The sequence below is a fragment of the Malurus melanocephalus genome, unplaced genomic scaffold, assembly GCF_030028575.1.
Source record: "Malurus melanocephalus ecotype Western Australia unplaced genomic scaffold, MMel_1.1 scaffold_687, whole genome shotgun sequence".
In the NCBI taxonomy this organism is placed as follows: Eukaryota; Metazoa; Chordata; class Aves; order Passeriformes; family Maluridae; genus Malurus; species Malurus melanocephalus.
Window position 1 is genome coordinate 162,455 of NW_026623919.1, and position 24,681 is coordinate 187,135.

The 24,681-nt window shown below is 34.8% G+C and overlaps 1 protein-coding gene across 4 annotated transcripts in view; it reads right to left on the bottom strand.

The window, feature by feature from the left end:
• Positions 1–24,681, bottom strand: part of SYT14 (synaptotagmin 14) — an 81,572-nt gene that overhangs the window by 41,763 nt on the left and 15,128 nt on the right. Inside the window, exons 3-4 of one of the 4 annotated variants that reach the window (XM_057384121.1) lie at positions 13,451–13,615; positions 6,858–7,076 (exon numbers count right to left, since the gene is read on the bottom strand). In XM_057384121.1, coding sequence (XP_057240104.1) covers positions 6,858–7,076; positions 13,451–13,615 — 384 coding nt within the window. Of the gene's footprint in view, positions 1–6,857; positions 7,077–11,281; positions 13,338–13,450; positions 13,616–24,681 lie in introns of those variants that run through there. The other 3 variants (XM_057384120.1, XM_057384119.1, XM_057384118.1) reach the window with 3 other exon arrangements.

Consider the following 24,681-nt stretch of genomic DNA (forward strand, 5'->3'; position numbering starts at 1 on the left):
TGAATGTATTGTTTGAAGCCCTGAGCCTACCCAAAGTTGCAGGACAAAAAGAGTATTTACTTCCAATAGGTGTCATACCAGAAAAATCTCACAGGTAATCTGATAAAGACACATCAGAAAAAAGTGTGTGTCCACCATCTTCCTAAACACTCTTTTCATTGAATTTATTAATTTCTTTAAGGCATAATAGAAGAAAAAGAAGTAACTATTTATGATTGAGTATTCAACTGAGCTTTCAGTCCTCCAGTGTGAATACCAGTCCAGAGTTCTTTTCCATTCCATTTCCACACCTTTTCTGGCTGTTAATTCTTAGCATCTGAAATGTACAGAGAGACCAATTTTGAGAGAACTTTGTGGCCTTATTTTGCTGAACACCATACAAYCTTGCAGAGGCCCTCACTCCATAATTTCAAAACAGTAAGTTTTCATTCACACTTGGCTTGAAAACAGATCTACTTACATGCAAGGAATAGCAAGAGAAACTAAACTGCAAAACATATGGTTATCATAGAATTCACAGAGTGATCCATTCTTCCTCTGTCAGCCTGTCCAACAGCTTTCACCTCAGCTTGGTAAGTCTGAAGAAGGATCCTGCTTCACAGAACGTATTTACTAATGAAAACTCACCAGGCTGCTTAAACAGACTGGGGAGATTCACCTCTACACCAGTTTTGAGGCGCTTGTGAAAGAACTTTTAGTGTTTACATTGGAAAGATACTGAGAGAAAATCTCTATATATACTTTAAGTAATTCAGTGAGGAGACTTTTCCTGAGACATGAAAACTAACAAGAGAAAGAAAAGGCAAAAAGCTGCATAAAGAATTAGATCCAAGAGATTCCAGAAGAACAGTCGCCTTCACGTGCAAAGATTGACATTGAGGAACAAGGCAAACATATGTCCACAGACACATCAACATAAAGYGCCGAAAGCCTAGAGAAGAATAGAAGTAGAGAAGACAAACTAYAAAAATAACTATATTCTACCTTCACAATATGGAAAAGATGGATAAAATCCAGTAGCATATGCTGCTAGAGCAGCAGATTCTCATTTAAGAGAACTTATGTTTTCTCACTGCAGTCTTTTAGTGCTTCCATATGTTTCAAAAAAACCTTGTGAAATGTAAGACACTTGGGCCAGTCTCAGAAATAACATGTCTTCAGCCAGAGGGCTTTACCAATTGAGAAGTTAGAAAAATATTTTAAAACAGGCTGGAGATGGAACCTGCAGTTGTACTGAACTGGTAAACTATAGCTAAATAAAGTACATCTAAGTATGCTAAACAAACAAGTGAGCTTAATCCCTTCCTTTTTCCTTCCTGATGCAACTTATTTTTCCTTAAAATGGGACCAATCCCCCTTGCTTGCTCCTACTCAGGAATTTTGCACAGCTGTTAAAGAGGTAATTTGGGCAAGACATACTTCAAAAAACATCAAAAAATTAACTGTGAAAAAACCTAAATTGTTTTATTGCCCTCTTCTACCTTTCTCATCTCAGGGGATTCAGAGAATCTTGATTTCAGAAGCAAAGAAGCACTTACAGTTTTTTACATCTGCCTGCAAAACTGTAATTTAAATATATTTACCCTAACATTTCCAAGTTGAAACACATAAATTTTTAGGAATTTAGGGGACCACTTCCTTAAAGAAAATACGTYGCCTGTGAAGCCTATGGAAGCCTACAATAGAAATGCAACAACTTGTCTGTATAATGCTTGACTTTTCAAAATTGAGGAAGCAGCCACTACTGGAGACAAAGAGAACAGTTCACTACAATATTGATTGAGCTTTTTGAAATTCCAGTTATTAAGAAAACATTTTCCATTTAAGATCTCAATATAGATACTAAAAGAACATTCCCAATTATGAAATGCAAAGAAWAATGCCTATTTTAAACATAAAATTTTTACACTTCCTTATTCAGATTCCTATTTCAAATCATAAAATCTTTGTTAGCAGAAATATCTTACAGAGTTATTTTTGCTTGCTTTTTTTTTACTCCCTTGTTTTTTATTCTTTATTTTCTGAATCAACTGTGTAATATCACAGTCTATATAAATCCCCTCTTCCAAAATATTACAAATAGCTGGAGCACATAAAGACCATACTACAAACTCAATGCTTTGAAACGGTAGGAAATTATATAAGAAGCAGGATACAAATTATAAAAACGTAAAAGGAAGTTTTGTTAGAAAAACAGAAAAAAGAGACCACTTCACTAAGTATCCCTACTTGACTGGATAACATTAGAAAGACCAAAATAATATTATTGGCAAAATTAAGATTTCAAACTTCGAGCTSACCCCGGAACTCTGGGCCTAAACACAGAGACTGAGCCACTCATCTTGTAGTTACACACGTTTCTCTTTTCTTTGATTAAAGACTTCCAGTCTTTTGTGCAAATGTTGAAAATTTCAGGTGTGAGTTCCTGTACTGTTTTACTTTTAATGATGACATTTGTCATCAACTTGATTTTCTACTGAATTARGTTTTCCTTTAGCGATACTCTGGAATTAAACCTGTCCATGAAGAGCTCACTACAAAAGCTATATATTTACAATGGCTTAGAGTTTGTAGAAATACTTGCATCCAAGCACAGTAGTAATTTATTTTTCATTATATATATATAATAATAATAATAATAATATATATATATATGTAAAACATATAAAAATATAAATGCATCAAACACACAACACAAATACATAAAGTAGGTCAGACAGTGACTGTAAGAAGGCATTTGTGAATGAAAATTGAAACCCCTAAATTTCACAGAATTACCTAAAGGGCTACCAGAACATTCCATCATGAAAATACACCAACAAAGCCTRCAGAGTATACAGCTTTTTTCATTTAACTATTAAAAACATTATACAAAATGCCATCTGAGTTCTACATAAATACGCTGGAAAGGAAGATTAATATGGCCATCTAGAGGAGAAAAGAATGGTTTGAAAAAATACAACACAATTTTTCAGGCTTCAGAATATAATGCTTTTAGAGGCATGCAGACAGAAAATTKATGTAATAAACTAATTAGGAAATTGATAAGAGGCAAACCTTAAAATAATAACTTCAGACATTTTGATGGTCTGAATGATGCAAATATTAATATTATACAGGTTTTTAGCATGGCAAGCAAAGCATACAGGGTGTATTAATAAAGACAAGATTATATTTTTGTCTCTTTTTTAAATTTTGTGTGTGCAGAGTTAAGTACAGACACATCTAAACAAACAAATTTTAAAAGTGAAGACAAAAGTTCAGAGTAAAGTTACCAGTAAAACTGTTTATTGACTCCTTCGAAAACACGGCTCACTGTTGCAAAATACAACATCTGATAGAGATTAACTGCTGAAGAGAAAATTCAGCAGAGAAATCCAAATTTTCTGAAAATTAAATATCAATTAATTGCTCATATTATTCTATCTTTAAAGGAAATCATAGAGTCATGGAATCATGGAATGGTTTGGGTTGGAAGGGACCTTACAGACTATCTCATTCCAACCTGCCTGCCCTATGTAGGGACACTGTCCACTAGYCCAGGGTGCTCTAAGCCCCATCCAGCCTGGCGTGGAACACTGCCAGGGATGGGCCATCCACACTTTCTCCAGACCATCTGTTCCAGGGCCCTRCTCTGGACTGTCAGAGAACAGAATTTTTTCCTAATATCTAATCTAAGCCTACTCTATTTCAGTTTAAAATCATTCACCCTTGTCCTTATTCTTAATGATTAGGGGCTGCTTTACTAGCAACAAACACGAGGAAAACAGTGATGAGACAAAACTCAATTCTGTCCTCTCACCATTTCCCTTTAACACTATCAAGTGTTATATGCTCAACAYATGGCCTAATCAGTGCCTTACAATGGAAGTGCAGCCAAAATGCTAAAAACATAGAAGCAGAAATGATAAAGCACATATGAGAAAACAGAAGTACATAACGTCAAATGCATTGACAATTTTTTCTCATATTAAACAAAGTACACAAGAACACACCACTTGTTCCACAAAAGAGTCAAGAAATGGTTCTATCATCTGTCTTCACTTTTTTTTTGTGAAAGTAATTCCATAGCCATAAAAACCAAGTATTTGACAGAAAAAAAAAAAAAAAATCAGCATTCCTATGGCATCAAATGTTCTAAATACTTTTTTCCAAGTTTAAGGAACAGTAAAGCTTTGCATTTTTAAAAATCTCACTGAAATATCTAGAATGCTGATGCTTCCCCCTTGGAATTGGAGATTTTTAACATCACCTGTTAGGTGAACTGTTTCTCTGAACACATATGAATGGCTTGGTAGTAATAATCTCTCATCGATTTCTGAGTGTAGAACTTCTTCATGAGGTTTTCACCTCTTTTCATTGAAGTTCCACGTTGTGCAGCTTTCCCTCTGTAATGATCATCACATAAGCCTGTCTCTTCCTCTATTCTAAAACAGGCAAAGATTCTTTTATGTTTGAAGTAATTTAACACTAATTATTCCAGTGTGCCACCTTCAGGTAACTGAGAAGTGAAAAATGTTAGTTGTTAATTTGCTTCCACGTCCAAAACTTTTTTTTAATAGTACTGAACTGAATTCTGTTGAGAATACTGAATTATTAAAACAAGACAAACTCATCACTCTGATCTGCAAGCATTTTGCCAAACATACACTTTAGAATGATTGCAGATTGACAAATAAATAACACTGACGATTCTCCACTCCTTGTAAAATGTGGGAAGAGAATGCTTTCATAAGCAGCAGCAAAAGTGATATTGACATTAGTGAGTTTTTGTGCAAGCAGAAGTATGTGGTTAAAAATTTAAAGTTTTAAGTTAGAATTTTTTATAGCTTTTGTTTTAGAAGTTTTTTGACAGCTTTTGTTTTTTAAAGTTTTTTTTGCTTCCAAAAGCTGAATGTTCTTTCATTACAATACATTTTAAAATGGGGTTTATTTCCAGCCTGCTTCCTGAATGGAGAGAGCATTGAGAAAGAATAGCACCTGGTGACTGATATATTCAGCAATAGAAGAATAACAAAAAACAAAGTGTGGGGTGAGAACTGTAACTTTCTTGATACAACTTGGACTTGCCAAAAAGGTTCTTTTGTCTTAGATTGTAATCCTGATACAGATTTCCAGACTGGAGACTATCATTCCACAGGATAAAAAGCAGTGACTATAAATTCTGATGACTTAGGAGGATGATAAGGAACATAAATCATAAAAAAAAAATCATTAAAAAAWGGAAATGGATACAGGCTAGCACAATGCCTTTGAAGTTTAAATCTTACAGAGCCAAAGTAAAAAGCTCAGATGAACGGAGGACTTTTCACTGAGAAGACAACTAGACTGGATCAAAAAATCTGAGAAATTATGAAATAGAAAGAGTAATRTCATATTACTACGGCTACTATGGCTATCAAATAGCCTCAATAGTTTGCAGAGAGATAAACACATTACTCTAGACACCTGAAAGCAGTTTCCCGGTACAATTCTTGTAAAATTTGTATCTGGTATTATTTGCTAATATTTTTTCTGTCACCTGTTAATGTACATCATCATTCTTTCCCAATATGACACAAGCCATAAAAAATCTGAGTATCTTATCTTTCATATTCCCCCCAAAAACACTGTTGAGAGATCTCAGTAGGTATTAAAACCAAACACACTTTTACTATCATTATTCCTTCTCCATCACAGTGTTCAAGGATCAGTTCTTACCACCTGACCTCACCTCTCCTTCACTATCTGCTGGAACTCAGACTCCCTGCCTTCCTACAATTTAACAGCAAAGGAAGGAAATTAATTTTCTCATGATCAAAAAAGAATCTTTTTACTCAGCAACTGACTTTAACTATGGCTTTCATGTTCTTCAAGTCTTAGGCTAGAATCATGGGTGACCATGTACTAATTTCAAATTTCAACAGCAGATTTTTGTCTAATTTAATTATATCAAATTATAGAAAATTAAATTTATTCTAAGCCCTTATGGACTGAATAGAACATTTTAGGTGAAGTACCTTTTACCTCTACATGTATCCACTTTTTATTAGAAAAAATTAAACACTAAAAAACTTCTGCATTTTAACATACTAAAGGGACACCAAAAATACCTTACTATAACACAGTATCTGTATTAGAATCTGATTGTTACCTAAATTCCACAAAAGCTAACTTTTCATGCTTGAAACTGGCTATAGACACAGTTCTCACATAAAGCTATTTTCAAATACAAAAGCATATTGACAAAATATTGACAACAGAATTCTCAGCCTCTACATCAAGCTATCACCCAAACTTAAAATCAAGAAATACACAGCATGTAAGAAAGCATACATTGTTTAAATCCTTCTTTTAGCACCATGGAAAAATGCATTACTCTAATCTTTGCAGTAATTTCTTTCTGTCATTTTATGAGAAAAAAAAAGATACAGAACGTTACAACAATGCACACTACAATGACCATATGCACTGTAGCCAACAGCCAATTCCAATTACTCTGCTGTTAGAACAGCTTATCAATACAGGAATAATGTCTCTTTTGTATGTATATTAGCACAAATTCAACAAGACTTGCCATGTCTCCTTCCTAAACCAAAACAGTTTAAATTGCCCCAAAAATTAAATGAATAATGATAAAATTAAATGAAACTTAATATAACAAGATATTTTATCATCTGTAGTATTTCTGGAAGAATGTATACAAGTGTGTGTTTTTCTTTTTTTTTTTTTTGAGCATGCACTAATATAAAAGGTGTCTGGATATTTTTTGCAGACATTGACTATTTGCTAGTCAAGCTGCTCTCGTCTAGGACTTACTTATCCAGAACACAATTCTGAAATTTGGAATAAAAGGAAGGCTTTTAAATCACTCTTACCTTCATCTATTGAGGCTTCACTACTGTATCCATCATATTCTGCAGACAGGGGACTATATTTTTGTCTGGTTTCCCATATATAGTTTTTTTGCTGTCTGCCATCCACCACTGGCAGCCTGGAACTCTGCGTTCTAGACAAGGCCTCATGATATTTACCCAGTGCTTCATCTTCACTCTCAGATGATGAACCATGCTGGTCTTTACTCATATAAGAATTGTCTGTTTGAATAAAATAAAGCAAATCGACTACAGCTCAAAATAGAATACAAGACAATAACCATATGAGGTTATCATTGAAGATACTTAAGCCATTTCAATTAAAATCTCTGAAATATTTTTAAAATACCTTGTTGGAATTGCAAGCATTGTGATTTTTGTAATTGCCAAGAGCTGTTTTCATTTTCTAGAAGACCTGAAAGACCATTAAGCCCAAAAAACACCATTCTAACACTTCAACAGAAAACAGATCAATTCATGTAAGGCGGCACACATTCTTGAAGCCCTTCTTAAGTAGAAAAATGCTTAAAATAAATTATGCAAAGTAAATCGAACACTGCTGCAATATTACATTTGGATACCTAACAGGCAGCTCCTGATCCTACATTCCCAGCTGATTTTTGCTGTGAGCATGTAGCATAGMATAGAAATGAAACTGATTTACAAAATCATCTTTACAATATTTATGCCAGTAGTGCTTAAACTCAATAACAAATGGGAAAATGCTAGTGAAAGATGTTTGCATGCACAATTTTATATAACTTACAATAAACAGCTTCTTGTTCAATAACTGAAATTATTGCAGATTTTTACTGCAAATATTTGGGAACAGCAAAAGCTACAYGGAAGAAAATCTATCTAGTTAATTCTTTTATAGCAGTTCTGTAGTGCCCACTCCTGTGGCGAATGTTTTCCAGCTACATCTCAAGCATGACTTCCTCCCACGAATTAAAGATTCAGMTACATTTTTGTTTCTGTAAAGAGAAAATTTTCTCCTCCCTGTTCCAAACTTCAGATGGATTCTGTCCAAATTTAACATGCCTTGAAGAGGTTCTGTAGATCTCAGACTCTAACAGGCATTAAGAGYTCATGTAAACTCAAAAGAAGTCAGCATTACCTCTACTCCGAGAACAAACCTAAGGTACCCGATTTGCTGATGCATTTCCTTTACCAGCAGAGCTCTGAAATGCCCATAATGCTGTTTTTCAGCTYCTGATTCTGAGGGAATGTTGTCTAACATGCTATCCAGCCACACTCAACTGCTTCTCTCCTCCCTGCTTTTATGCCTCAGCAGTAGTTCCACATTTCCACTCCCATTAGTGTCTGTCTTCATGTCCAGACAGTCTCACTCCTCTGGCTGGGTATTCCTGCTAAAGCAGAGATTCAGCTTACTCAAAATTCAGCCAGTTAAAATTAAAGTAACTCAATCTATGTCAGCCATCCAAGCCTCTTTTAGAATCAAGTGTTTGCCCTCTTAGTACTACAGGGGACCATCCTTCCTASTTTTAGGAATTGCTTCCCATAGAGGTCTTTTTCTCCCTGGTACTCATACAGAAAAACCTTTGCTCYAAGTTTAGGTAAGAAATCTTTTGGAAATTCACATTTATACAAGTAGAATCCTACCCCAAGTTCCTGCTCCCCAGCCACATACTCCAAGTTCTTGCTCCAAGCACCCACTTTTGGTCGCTTATAGTGATTTCTTCTATCTCTTTGGCTATTCAATCCCAAATTCCCTTTACTTGTACCTAAYATGCATGCATGCAACCTTGGTATTTCACCCTTAGTCTTTCCACCTTGATATCAAGTTACCAGTTCTCTCCATAGCTGTCACCCATCCTAGCTCAAATCCCAATCTACCATGTGCATCATGCCCTGTTTCTTCAGGAAGTTTCTGTCCTCATGGAGGATAAACAGTGTTTATTCTCAATTCTGTTCAAAGTCCCAGTGTCCTTCAGTAACTGTAAGTATCCAAAGCAGGGTAAGACCTGTTCTGTTCTTCAATCCCTACAATGAAGCATATGAGTGCAAATGGGATGGTCAGTGAATTTAACAAGCAAAATATAAGAAGTGTTTACCATGTCTTTTCAAAAAGCAAACTTTCCAAAAATTTACAACTTTGTCCAACTTAGGGGTCTTTTCATGGAAGAATATGGGCATCTGTGGCATGGGAGAAGTGCTCTCCCACATTTCAAGCACATATGCCAATACACAAAGCTGCCAAAGCATTTACTTTTTTTTTTTTTTTTTTTGCACTAATACCCAGCATATTTTTCCCATAACCTATTTCTGGAAACTGTTAAAGAAACCATAACTTAAGARAGAAAAAAAAMCAAAAAACAAACAACAGGATCTCAGACAGAAAGAATGCCTAATTTCTTCACAATTCTTTCAAATYTGGCATACAATTTAGGAAACTGAAAATAAGGTCTTGGAATGGAAAATGTCAGAAAACTGTCACTGGATGTGGGGCTACCAGTTCTATATGCAATGTGTACATCAACCTAATTTAGTATTTATACAGAAAGTGGTGCCTTAAAAGACTGCTAAGGACCAACTAGATCTTTCAACTCTAGCTTATTCATTCAAGTCTAACAGATAYGATTCTTCCCGCTTATGGATGGCTATAAAGCAAATTCAGTTTCAGCAATCACTTATTGAAAATATCACACCAAGCAGGATATATTCTGGCAAATAAATTCACTGCCAGAGGCTGCCCAGAAAAAGGAGTCTCCTTTGCTGTAAGACAAGAGTAAAATYTTGTATCTCATATGGCCCTCCAGAGGTTGAAACCTGCCCCATAGGAAACTTCTGCAGATTTCCACAAGTATAATTAAAGCAGAGAATACCAGGCCTAAAATACAGTGCCAGACATCAGGATTAGGTGCATCCTTTAACATWACAAGAAATGTATTCACAAATATGAAATCAGGTTCATTAATCAGCCTGCATAAAGAATGGAACAGTATRAAACATGGTAGTAACATGTTTGAAAGAAGAGTTGAGAGTTATGTCTCTAATAATACACAGACTTTTGTAAGCATCCAGAAGTTCTCAGTGATAGTAGGTTTTATTTTTTTCTCCAGCTCTTATCATAAAAGAATAAGAACGCATACCATTACTATAAGTCAATGAAGCAAGACCTCTTCACTTAAAAACCTCCTTAAAGTTAAAACATAAGCTATCGACGAAAATATTTTTATTTAATTAACAATGCAGATTGGTTTCAGTTTCTTGGCAAAAAGTAGCTTCCTGTAGATTAAAAAATAAAAAAAAAATCTCAGGGTTTTATGCCTTTCCTTATCACTCCTCATATGATTTTTATCCCATTTTTTGAAATTTGCCTTAGAGAATTTATGTTCTAAGTAAAACCTTTCCTTTATTTGGTTGACATGGGTCATGAGCAATTATTAACCTATTGAAAGCTATTATTTGCTTATTATGGGACTCAAATGCTATTTTGGAGAGAATATAGTTTACAAATAGTATTATGTAAAGAAACAGATCAAGATCATAGTTTATCATACAAACATGGAAAACACTCCTAATTCAAATTAAAAAAAACCAAAAACAAACAAAATCAAACCAAAACTCAACAAAGCAGATAACTGAAATTTTCAGATAAGAAAAATACACAGAATGAAGAAAAAASAATGTGTTTCTATTAGGAAATCTTTCATTTCTTTACAGAATCAGCATCTCTGGAAAAGCCTATGTTGCTTTCTGAAAATTTCTATGCAGCCTGCAAAAGTATGTAAAATTGCAACTTTTGACTTCTTACTCACAAACTGTTATTGCAATTCCCTTATCACAGTAAGACTGGATGTTAAAGATGGCACACAAAGTATCCATAACACCACCCRGGTTTTCTTTTAAGACTACAACTTTAAGACAAGCCTCATTCACTTCTTTCTATAGTTAAAATAATTTAATTGCCATTTCTCATTGAGTTTCTCATTTCTCATTTTGTCTTCAAATCATTATCTTACATATCCCAAAAATATTCTGAAGATCTACTGTAATGTAAATGCAACAGAAGTTATCATCAGAGCACATCTTATGCAATGCTTTTAAAAGGAACAAAATAAAAATCACTTTCACAGAACAAATATTAATTTCCAGTATTAATTAATTCATAGTTTTCAGCAGAAACCACACAAGGCAGAGAAGGCAAGGAAAACCATATAGAGAAAGAGTAAAGTTAGAACATACAAAAGGCATTTATTAATCAGTTCCTTTAAGTAATACTTTGGAAAGTAATTAACTTCCAAGAAATATCAACATAATTAGAAAATGAAGCATTGAAACAAACAAACTTACTTTCATTCACAGAAAACTATTATTAAATGTGTAAATTAGGTGAAAAAAGTAAGAAATATCGTAAGTTTCAGGAAAGGTTGAAGAATGCAGTTTGCTGACAGACTCCTCACCTTTTCCTGCTGTCTTCTTATTACATAGCTCTCTTTCTAATTTCTTTGAGTTTTTCCTTTTACCCTCATTCGCAGTTGTAGTTGACACATTGCCTTCATCCTTTGAGGTGGATTTTCCTTTTCTAGCAAAGGCTTCAGATTTCTTTTGTTTGATTTCATTAAGGCAGTTGGGATGGTCATTGTGCATCTTCTTCAAGCTGGAGTCTGACAATTTCTCCTTCTGCACTTCAACAAGTTTTGTTTCTAAATCTTGGGGAACATTTATACTGTGCACCTCATCAGAATTCTTAAAAACAGCTCCAGGTGACTGTGGTTTGATTTTTTTATGCACATGATTCTTAGAATTATCTGATACTGCATATAAACAATTACCTTGCTCCTCAACAGATTGCTCCATTGCAAATTTATTACTTTTCGGGTTACTACCCTTCAAGAACTTATCATTTACAAAAGACTCATTTTCCCCTACTGCTTCCCTTTTAAAAGGTCCTCCTACAGTCTTCAAATCCTGACGTACTTCTGTATCACTGACAGGATTATTATTATCTGTGCCTCTTAACTGGTTTTTGTTCAAGACATGGTCAGATACTCCAACTTGACTTGTACCATTTTTTACAAAATCAAATGAATTAGAATTATGAGTCTCTTTATGTTCTGCAGTACTTCTCTTTGTTTTCATATTAACTCCCTGAGAATGAGTTAATGATGGTGTGTATTCTTCTCTACCTTCCATAGGTTTATCATTTTGTGTTTTGGAGCTTTCATCTTCTGCCCGCAGGCCATTGATCATGCTTGTTACTTGCTCTGTCACTGAGTCAGCTACAGAGTAGCCGACCTCGCCAACAACACTGGCCAGGTCATCCACAGCACTGCTGAGYGTGTCCACCAGGGAAGACACAGAAGGAAGGTTCAGATTCTGCTGAAGGTTTCGAAAAAAYGCCATTTGTGCAGCCTATTCAGCAACAGCTTTCAATAATGAGAGGTCCTCTGTTTCAGAAACTGATCGTCTCTGTTTCTCCAAGTTCAATTTCAGAGCTATTTGCCTTTGCTATCTCAAAAATCAATATATTTATCAGAAGAAGTTGCAGCTTTCCTCTTTTCATTCAATACACATTAAAAATAATAAGGAAACAGCCTAATAAATATCTTGAAATGAAGCCACAATCAACCAGCAAAACCATAGTCTTTCATCAACTGCAGCATCAACTAGCCATAATAAAATTCATTACTTTCAAAAACAAGACAAATGTGTGAGGTGGATTTTTTTTTTTTTAATTCTAACCTGCGAAGAAGAAGTTGCGAGACATTTAAATTATAAATTTCATCAATCGTCACCTAAAACAAGCTTCTAACATAATACAACACACATCACAGAGACTTCTTCACCCCCAAATACTTGTTGTCTTTTACATAAAGTAAGATATTTTGGAACATCAAGATTTGTTTTGTAGCAAAAAAATAAAGTTAATACGACAGACAATTTCTGTGAGGAAAACATTTTTTGCTTCCTATAAAATTAAAAATAAAAATTTAGCTCCATCTTTTAAAGAGGTAGAGGGGAAGAAGGTCTCTTTGATTTCACATTCTGTTCTCTGGTGCCTCTTTCTCTCAAGTCAGCTAACAAAGTTTGTTGAATTTTCACAGCACAAAAGAAGAAAGAGATTGTTTTATCAACCCTCAGCTAACCTCTTTTTCAAGGTCTTACATTACTTACTTACATTACACATGATCCTTAAAGACCTTGTTGGATTRAAAAATATTCAATAATGTGCTAGTCAGGTATGTCACAAAAGTTATTCTTTAAAATCATTTTCCAGGCGAATAAAAGCAAGATCTTCCCTGAAAGTATGGCAAAGGATATTAACAGGTTGAGTGAAAATCCAGTAATTCCACTCACAAATTTACTTGAGAATATTTGATCATACAAAATTATGAAAAGTTTAAAATAAGTTCAAGAGTATTCTCATAGTGCAAGAGAAGTATATCCCTCAAGTAAATGCAAACTCTTTGGTTATATAGCTGTTGAATTTCTGTGGCTTGTGGATACAAAGGCTTGTTCCTTCCCAAGTACCGCACAATCACAGGAAAAGCCAGTGTTGTGTTGCTACATCCTTCTAAAAATCTGCATTCTTATAAWTAACTTCAGTACACTGTATGTCAGATACTTACAAAGTTTATCTTGTGAATTCTTTCTTGTAGTGTATCCTGGATCGAGATCTGGGAAACCACTAACATTTTCAAAACACATCTTCTTATTAATATATAGGAAAAGCAGCAACATGAGAATAATGAACACCCCAACTGCAGACAGGAATCCAATTGCTTCAGGAGATACTRAAAGAAACAGAAAGAAACACATTTTTAAAAACCTCATAAAAGTTCATTAAGTTGCAGTATTATCAGAGTTGATCGTTAATAAATACCTTGAAAAATGCAAATATATATGCAAGATATAATTAAAACCCCACTATTTAAATCTGAGTCAATATTTAATCATCTTTTCAAAGAACAGAAAAGCACCTGAGAGGGACTGATGCTGCAAGCAAGAGGTTCTGAAAGAGGATTGGACAGTCTCTGAAGAAAAATGGGGAGATTATCAGAAGTTGCCAAAACCAATGATTTCTGATGGAACACCTGTGAGACAGACACTGGAAAGGAGCTCAGAACACCCCATATTCCTGGAGGGGGATGGAGATTTGGTTACCTGGACTCAGGGCCAGGTCTGAAATAGTGCTGCTGGGGAGGGACTGAGCCCTTGCCCTGTTCACCTTGTTATGTTCATCAATTGATTCCTCTCAAGGACCAGCTGGCCCAGGCTGCTCCCTGACAAGCAGGATATTTATTGAGCAAAAAACAGAATGAGAAAAACCATGCATGTTCACTTGCACTTGAACCAAGGAAGAGCTAAGTGAGATAAAGCATACTTAACCAAAACCAGGCAGAGGGAAAAGGGCCAAAGTAAACAGACATGTCTTACAGAATATGTAAAATAAAGAAATTGTAATTGCCATTAAGCAGATAAAGGCAGTACTGGGGATCTTTTGACAGGTGTAGAATCTTTGACATCCATCAGCACCTAACAACATCAATTATAGCATTTAAGACCAAGATTACCAGCGAATAGGTTTTAGAAATATGATATCTGCAAATGKATGTTACAAATTGAAGCAATGGGAAGAGAGTATTTAAAGGGCAGCTTGTTCATGTGGAAGGAGAATGGGTAGAGAAAGAGATACAGAAGAGTAGCAAAAACAAGGGTCCAGAAATGTGAGAAATCATTAACAACTTATAAAGGCAGTTCAAGAACAAGAGAGGGCAGACCYCTTGAAAAGAGTGTGGATGCCCACAGATTATAATGAAGCTGGGCTGCTTCACTAATAAAGGCTGGCAGGATGTCAGAGGGAAACCCCTTGGGAAACCCAGTGAACTCTCCACTGGGTCTACATCCAAAAAAACTGAAGTGCAAAGTTAAAACAGTGACCAGATTGCAAATTCGTTTCTAAGTAACGTGGAAGGRTAAAGTGAAGGGTTATAAAACTGCAATTCAATATTTGGGTGAAATTTATAGGCCAAAATGTGACAGAACTTAATCACTACAATGCAATTAACAACAGTGTAAAGCATTACAGAACTGTAAGTGATTCCTAGTGATACATAATAACAGATTAATTAATCTGTTAACTGGTTTACTAGTAGTGTGCTGATAATTAAGAAATACTATAGGTTTAGTTAGGTCAAAAACCTGCATTCTAAACAGGGAGAGTAACAGCTAAGAGTGGATTTTGTGGCCACAACACATAGACATGCATCTTTCAGAGCTGAACAGGACTGCATTTATCTGGATAAAGGCTAGGATTTCACATATCCCTTTATTCCTGCCAACTTTGCAAGACTCTATACTCAACACCATAAATCCCATTCTTGGGGGTTGGGTTCGGTTTTTTGGTTTTTTTTTTTCCATTTAATAAAGATTTATGTAGCTTTATCAGATTTACAAATTCTGTTTGCCAGGAAGTTGGCACTTCACTTTAGCACGATAATGCCACACGGTAACATCTTTCACKATGTAAAAAGGAGAGGGATTAAAGAAAAGTTGGCAAAAGACTCTGCAGTCTCAGAGATGCAACACAAAAGGACAAGAGGCAAGAGTCCGACACAACTACAAGAAAAACTCCAATTGAAGATGAGGTGGGAAAAATCCAGAATGAGAGGGGTTTATCACTGGAACAGATTGCCTAGATCAGTTATAGAATCCAACTTCAATGTAATCCCTGCTTTGAGCAGAGGACTGAACTGCAAATTACTTTCCCAGGAGCCTTCCAAATGAAATCATTCTCTGATKCGACATATGCCCTTTGTAAATCTGGGCTCATATATCTATGTAAAAGTACTGACTGAGAAACACATGCAGTTCCACAACCTCCTCAATTCGTTTTGCAGGATGACAGGGAACATTTGTGACTGTGATGCTGTTCTTAAATTATTATACAGGTGTCTTTTAAATMTGACAAAGAAAGAAAAATCCAAAGAAGTGTGTGGCTCCCACCATGTAAAATGAATTGGACAAATTTGCACTTCTGTTTTGAGCTGGACATCCAGACCTTTCTGAAACTGTGAAAATTATCTTTGCTTCACYTTTTCTTTCTGACCAGAAGAGACCATGTAAAGTTTTGCCTACAACCCTGAAAATTTTCCCATGAAGAGGAACTTGCCAATACCTCAAATGAGACATYCTGCTGCATCAAGAGAAGCAACAAGGTGAAGTAAAGTGGATTTCTATTCTGGAGCAGAGAGGAAAGGCAGCTGATTTTTTTTAAAACTTTTTAATTGTCATGAACTTTGGCATATGTCAGGTGCCCATTTATTGTTTGTCAGGCATCTATTTACCATTTTCATGGAATCTCCCCACACATGGGAATACTCTGAGATCTGACAAAAGCCTCAGTTCATGTATATTAATTTTTGACATCAAAGTTTAGCAGACAAAATCTCCTGAAGTTCTGGTGGCAGTAGGCATGCTCCCACCCCTTCCAAGACTGCATAAGGATAACTGAGAATGTCTGGGGCTATTGGAAAAACACCCACTTTTCTCTGTATTATTGATCCTGACCCAAATGAGACTGGAGACTGGGCCCAGAACACAAAATCTTCATTCTTCAAAGACTTCCAGTCCTAACACATTYCAAACACAGAGACAGCGGCAGAAAAAGCAGAAAGAGGGAACTGCAAATCACCAGAACATGGACCAGTGAGAGTGCAGCAAAAACAGTGACACAGGTTAATGTGTTCAGTGAGGAAATCAGGGTGAGTTACAAAGAAATTGTTACATCAACACGGATACACAGAACAAGTTGGAAAGTGATGAAAAGACATAAAAAGAAGACAGGTCAGAAAGCAAGTAAAGACCATGGGACCACTGAATGAACTATGAGAATGAGTGCTTTATTATTGGAGAAGGCTGTCCTAAGCAACTTTGCCTGAATTCAGTATCCACACTGCTCTGAGCAGGAAATTTGACTGAATGCCAGTCATGGAATAATTTGCAACAGAGGACAGTGACAGTTTCCTTTTAATAGGACAGATTAACTGCCCAGCATCTTCAGGGTAAAACACATATGGCACATTTGATCTTTAAAACTGTAGGTTTAAATTGCAATTTTTAATTTTTTACTTATGCTTGTATTGTCCAATTACACTGCTTTGATCCATCAAAATGTGTTTAAGGAAGTTAACCACAACCTAAAAGGAACCTGAAAACTGAATACTTCGGGGTTTTTTTCTCCAGTACTTCCTGGACACTAAGTAGTTAAAAAAGGCACTGTCTGCAAGCTTTATAGTTCTCTATGGAAACACAGTATCTGATGACATTTTTCTGGAGTGAAAAAAGAAACATTGGCTGATACCTCACAAAAAGAATGAAACTTTAGCCGCAGTGAGTCTAATTAATTATTTATGTAATTCAGTGTGAACAYAGGACTTGAAAATTATATTTCTGTATCAATTTGTGCTCATGTAAAGAATCTTAGAATACTTGTTCACAGATTAGGTAAATTATCAAGCTGAAATCCTGTAATGTATTACCATCAYAAAGCCAGGAAAAAGAAATTTACTTCAATTTTCCACATGAAATGTGTACATTTATGAATATAGGTTTTATACATCACATTAATCCTCAAGTTAGTTTCTCACAGCCGAAGTGTCAAGCAGGTATACTCCATAGGAAGAAAAAATTACAAGTTCTTTTTTGCATAAAAAAATCTACACCATATCTATGTTACCTTTCGCCACCAGAATTATTTTGATTCAAAACATATTGTCATAAATTCTGATTTGTTTAGCATTAACTGTACCATGAAAACCATTTTAAAAACTCTCAGAGGTTCCCAGCAACTTCTCTTAGAAACCAATAGAAAAGCAGTAGAAAAATTCAAATGTCCTTCTTCTATAAACTTCATAATTATCCTCAGTTCTTAAGAAAAACAATGAAATTCTGAATTTATGTTTGAAATTTGTAATAATATAACACAGTTTTAGACATAATCATCTTACTACGAAGTCTAATTTAATTGCTGTCTATGGAAGTGGCATAGTTATATACTCATTACAGAAGTATTASATTAACATCACTTGAATTCCATTTTATTGTTATCATCACTACAATCAGAAGCATTAGAACAGAGAAACTTACCATCTCTTCATCTTAAATAGAAAACTAGCACTCTTTCTCAAATTCCCTGTTATGAAATTATTTTTAATTTACAAAAGATGTTTCAAACTCTTCAGAAAACAATGGCATCTTCAAATAAATATCACCAAAACAACAAAAATCCTCAGACATTCTGAAAAGGTTAAACATTTTTAATATTAAATTTAAATAATTTAATATTTTAATATGCATCTAGCCCCAAACTGTATTCAATATCCAGTCATTTTTTTTTGGAGCTTTCACACTCCACATCTTACTGCTCACTTAGCCAGCAATGTACAAAGCCACACAACTCTCTTAGTTATGTTTTAATTATTCATTTAAAATGCAATACTATCTCTTCTGTACACAAATTAAGTAACTGGGGGTAGATCTGAAAAATGCCAATTACCTTTAAGATCCTAGCACAAAAAAAAAAAAAAATTGAAATTACATATGTAAGCCTGTTTTTATTTATAATTTGGAATTTGGGGTTTTTTTTTACAACTTGCTCTAAGATATTTTAGCCCTTTAAATTCTTTTAAATATACATGACTGTTGTTTTGTATTTAGTCTTGAAGAAGAATGGCTTACTGTTACTCATTTTTTACATCATTACATCTTGACATTCCATGAAGATAATCTGCACAGCCCAGCTCTCAACATTTTCATCCAAATGCTATTCGCTGCGGCTTATCACTTCTTTCCAACTTTGCCACTTGCACAAGAAATTAATATATTTTTTTAGAAAGCTGAGCAGGTTACTGAACAAAACAAGATTTGTGCCTTGATTACCTTTTCTCCATGCTCGAATTATTTGTCTCCAAACAGGATGTACTTATTTCTCACAGACAATTCATGCCATAACACACACANAAAAAAAAAAAAAAAAAAAAAAAAAAAAAAAAAAAAAAAAAAAAAAAAAAAAAAAAAAAAAAAAAAAAAAAAAAAAACCAAAGAAACTCCTGTATATACCTCAGTCTGTTCAAAGGTGAAGTACTTTGATCTGATTCCTCAGCATGAGTAGGGACTGTACTTTCATATGCACCAGTTTACAAGCAATTTTTTTTATTAGTTAAATGGGATGGTCTCTTCTTTAAAAGTGAGTAACTGAACTTAAAAGCTATGATTTTGTGCTCTTTCTAAACAGCTTTTCTTTGACAATGGAAACKCAATACACTGTTTCACAGCAATTTGTGAATATGTACAGAATTTGTATCTTTCTGTTTGCTGGAGTAGCTGAAGAAGCAACAAAGAAAAAAGAAACTTTTTTATCTAAGCAAAATGCTATACCTCCAGGGGATAATAGTTTATCCACTATTGCATTAGAAGACTTAATSCATTAAATTCTTGACTACCTACACTGTTTCACAAACATTAACTATTTATGGCAGCATTACTATTAGGATGCTTTCCCATATAAAAAACAGAAGTAACTTTAACATAAAAAATGACTAGTGTTGCTACTAAAAATCAGTGACAGACGATGAACTCTAAACATTTTATTGAACACATCAAAAGGCAAAATTCCAAACATATATCCTATGAGTCCTCTTTTATCCTTTCTTCTATCTCTCACATAAAACATTGGAACTACTAATTTCCTTCTACAAAATTACCTATTTGCTCTATGTTTTGTCAAAAGAAACATCAGTAAGTCTTCTAGTTAAACTTAAAATACACAGTTACATCTCATACATCAATGTTTTTAATTATTTTGTTACACCTAGGCAACATTTAAACTGAAGCTTTTTTATATAAAGATGCCACCTCTCCAATTCAAACTTGCATTTTGCCTTTCTTTTGCAGCACAGACTTCTTATCTCAGCCCTCACTAATGGCTACATCTCAGCATACTACGTTAAATGCTTTTTATTCTGCTGGTCTCATGATGTTTCTTCCTCAGAGTTTGGTGCTCCTGAATCTTGTACTTTGTCGTACAGCAAGTTTGCACACTCTCCAGTACAAATTGCAAGACCCTRCAACATGAGCTACCTGTACTTCAACACTTCAGGAATCTACATCCAGGATAAAACTCCGAGTTACATGCAATCTCAAATGAGTGTGAACTCGAAATGACAACTTAATTCAATTTCAGTGCAAAACAGAAAAGAGTATTGCATGTCCTAAATAAGAAAATAATGGACAATTTTAGCAACATGGGCCTTTCGGAAGTTTTTTACGACTGAGAGAATGAAATCGGGATGAGAGTGCTTWCTTAACTTCCTATTTGGAATAACAATGCCTTTTAAATAGACCTTCCAAAGAAATACTGAGGAAAACACAAAACTTACATGATGCCACTTTTGGGTTAATTTCTAAAAAATGTCATATTAAGCAAAAAACAAATGTGCTTGTTTACATGAAAGGTTTACTGGAATTAATGGATCATGAAAGCTACACTGGTCTAACTCCACTGTCACTTTTATTCCAGTGGAAATTTATCAGATATAATGGAAATTTTTTTTAACATTGAGTTTATGTCCTTTCACCCTGGCTGAGGGATAACATGCACTGTTACAGAGACAAATCAAAACTTCTTTTACCCTTTGTTTTCTTAGTGTCTAATTACAAGGACTAATAAGAAAAATACATTTTAACATCTAGTTTCCAGGGACTCTTACACACAGAAAGGAATTCTAGAACGTATTTTAATTTTTAAAATTCAGCTTATTTGATYTTATTATGAGCAATTAAATTACTCGATATTTACTAAAATATTTATATTAAATACAGTTCAATTACTTCATAAAATACAAGTCTAGAACCACAGAATACCATGAATTGGAAGGGACCCAAAAGGGTAGTCAAGAATTCAATTCCTGGTCCTGCACAGCACCATCCCCAAAGGTCACACCCTGTGCCTGAGAGCATTGTCCAAAGGCTTCTCGAGTTCTGTCAGGCTTGTACTGTGACCACTTTCCAGGAGAGCCTGTACCAGTGCTCAAACACCCTCAGGGTGAGGAACCTTTCACTGATATCCAACCTAAAACTCCTCTGACACAGCTTTAGGCCATTTCCTCGGGCCCTGTCACTGGTCGCCAGAGAAAAGAGATGAGTGTCTGTCCCTCCTGTTCCCCTCACAAGGAAGATGTAACTGCAATGACATCGCCCCCCAGTCCCCTCTTCTGCAGCCTGAGTAGATCAAGCGACCTCAGCCACTTCCACCTCACAGTTTATGATAAAAACAACTTGGTTCATTAAATTAACTCATCACACACATAACTGCACACAAATACTTGTGGCTGGTCTAGTACTGCCTCTACAGATTGTCTTTTCCAGAATTCTTTTCCCCTTCTTTTCAAATACCATGCTGAAACTGTCTTTTGGAGATAAATTTAATTACAAGAAAAAGAGGACCCTTGGCTCCAAAATACCACTGATCTAAGAAAGAATTTAGGAATAACTGAAGCCATAGTCTGAGATGGAGATTTAAACTTTTGACAGAAATCTTTTAATTCTTAAATCCTTATGTGCTGAAAAAGTTGTCAGCCTGCCATCCCTGCTGATTTACCAGTCCCTCAATGCCTTTTCTCTCTTACATGGAATTCATCTCTGATTAAGTAGTATCTCACAACAGAAATCTCTGAAAAGAAGCAGMGAAGGAAGCATCACATTTGCCACTTGAAATAGACACTGATCATGGAATCATCTTGATTACCTCCAAATCCCAATAATCTGTTGCAATTACATAGCATATTACATGATTATTATCCACGCAGTGGGTAAGAGAACAGCAGTGATTATAATTTTTTAATGGTATTCTCAAATAATCCTCCCAAAGCAAAAGTATTAAAGACCCACAGGGGTCTAGAGACTTGCGGTTTAAAAGTTCATACTCATTACAAAGTAGCTCTTCGCTAAGGGRAAAGAAAAAGTAATCTATGCAATAAAAATATTTTAAAACCTCATTTTTCCCTATCAGACACTACAATTAACAACAAAGCATGAGACAATCCATGTAATCCAACAGTAATTAATGAGGATATAAGCAAAGTACTGCGTGGTAAAAATTATTATATGAACATGAGAACTTGAGTGAAGAAATGCCAGGGTYTGGATATTACAACGCTCTTACTAACAAAACTTGACACAGAGGAAAAGGTACTGCCACAGTTAATTAAGWGACCCCAGTAGCTCCTGCTTTCCAGAAGACTCCAACACACAGAAATAATATTCTGCTTCGTGTATGGGCATCAGTAAGCTCAAAGAAAAGTATTGTCTTTGTACTCAATTTTCTCTAATCAAACGCATGTACATACAGATTACTTTTCCAACAGAGTGCAAAATTCAGCATATATCCTGGTGGTGTTAATTCTAACATTATTRTTTYYTTTTTTTTTTAACATGTAGCAATAGTTCTAAATATCTCCCAAGTCTAGGAAGTTTAGTAGTCATGGGATACAATATTTTTTGGGGAAAAAAAGCCAATATTAATTACTGTTTTCTTCATATATTATAAATGCAGCTCTAAATGTTTATASTTTCTTAACAAAGAATTTTTATTCCTCTTTGTAAAAAGAGAAAGCACACTTTACTTTGTATTGTCCAAATCTGAACCCCTAAATGAGTATAGAAACAATATATATTTATATTTTACATTAATCTGCAGTACCTAGTTTAAAGAGATTTGCTACCATCTGTGGCAACAGCTTTCTCTTGATGAAGAACAAGTAGTTCTACCAACTGGATGACARCAAGGAGAAAGGGGAAAACTACTTTTATTTCTTTTTCAGAGGCAGCTACTTAGTGTAGACTCRCATAAATAGCRTAAGATAACTTGAGTATCAGATGCRGTTGACTTTCAACATAATTATCTTTCTACTTGTAAAATAAAACTAATGAATAAATGTTATTTCTTTCCATTTGGGTTAAATGCACTTGATAGCCAAGCATTCAGACACATGCAAATTGATAAGGAAAGTTGACCAGAACATTAAAGAGRAATAGTTCAATTTAAAACATACTTCTGACAAAGCAAAAATTCACACCTTCTTATCTTTTCAAAATTATTATTACAAGTGACATTTTTCATTGTCAGATGAAGACATTGTCTTTTTGCAACTTCTCTTTTGCACATTAAAGAGAGCACTTCTGTTCCATTATTAGTCACAAAGTCAGTTTGCTGAATAATTTCCTTTGTTTGCAAGACTGCCACAACAATAGAAAGAAAAGAWCATCTTGCAAAAGAAAAAAGGGCTTAAAAATAAGTTTTAAACATCTGTGCAACTCAACCCTTACTCAGATACTCCATCTACATTTCCATGAATTAAATACAAAACACACTGCTGAGTTAGAAGTATCACTGTGCACTACTTCAGAAAACAAACAAGTGAAAAAATCTTGATTGAAAGAGCCCTGAAAATAGTATGGCCATTTATTTTCTTCTTTAATGTCACTTCCATGTCATACAGTGAATACATAGCAGAATATGTTAAAGAGGAGTTTCTTCAGTTATAGATCATTATCATAAATCCTCATCACAAATCTGTCTTGTTTGTAYAAACAGAACCTGAACACAACCTTAATTAAAATATTACTGAATCTAACAACAGCTAATTCCAAGTTAGACTTGCAGCTGCACTGTACAACTAAAAAAGACACATTTTTCTCAAGTCTGATCTCAAGTTCCCTGAATTATTTTATGTCCATAGCAAATAACCAAAGGAACAACTTAACACAAATCTCCTGACTCTCTCAAACACAGTTTTATACTAGAATAGCCAGCAAAAAGGAAAACTGCTAACTGAGTAGTTTCAGAAAAACTCTGTCACCCTCTCCTGCTGTCAGAAATTAAGCAGGACTCTTCCTTCCATAGCCAAGTCTTCAATTTGTGTTGCCAGACACTGAATATGTGTGTGTACACAAAATAAACTTGTATTAAATGAAATAAACAAGAAGTTAATTTGTAATAAAAGCAATAATCTATTTTTCCTTTTTTCCAATTTCCATAATTCAACAATATGTAAMTATAAAACCACACAAACACAACTATGTTAAACATAAGAGACACAAATTTCAGTGCTTCCCTAATAGCTGATGATACACCTTTAAAGTCCTTTCTGATAGTTGGGAAGTGACTGGTTCAATATTTTGTAGCTATTAAATGTTATATAACTGCCACAAAATACTCACATTTTCAGGACACACATTACCTATATTTATGCATTTAGAAGAAACCTCTTTAAAAATACATAAGAATGAGTTTTTAAGGCTTTCCAGAAAAGCCTAACAATCTCCTTACTTCTAATCAGCTCTTTGCAGATTCTTCTCAAAAATGTATGAATCTGCTAAAAGGAAACCAAATCACAAAACTCTATAAAGTACTGCAATCCCTCTTGTGCAGTCTAGAAGAGGACACACCACACTCCCTCTTGGGCAACTACAAAGCTATAAYAGCATTATGTGACACAGGAGAAGGCCTGTGCCAGACAATTGCTACATTTGTGGGCAGCAAATCTGAGTTCTGTACCAGTTTCATATTGGGATCATATTTACACTAGAACTGACACAATCTCAGCTGTTCAATGAACATTATAACTGGTACTTGCAAACCTTTGAGTCTATGGTTCTGATTAATCTGAGAAATACAAAACCGAAAAAAGGGAAAAGTGAGGTTTCATGTTATTTTCATTTTAACAGCTGAATAATCTTAGAGGAGACATTTGCTTTTTACAGCTTTTATTTGCTATGCCTTCAACTATAGCCAAGAAGT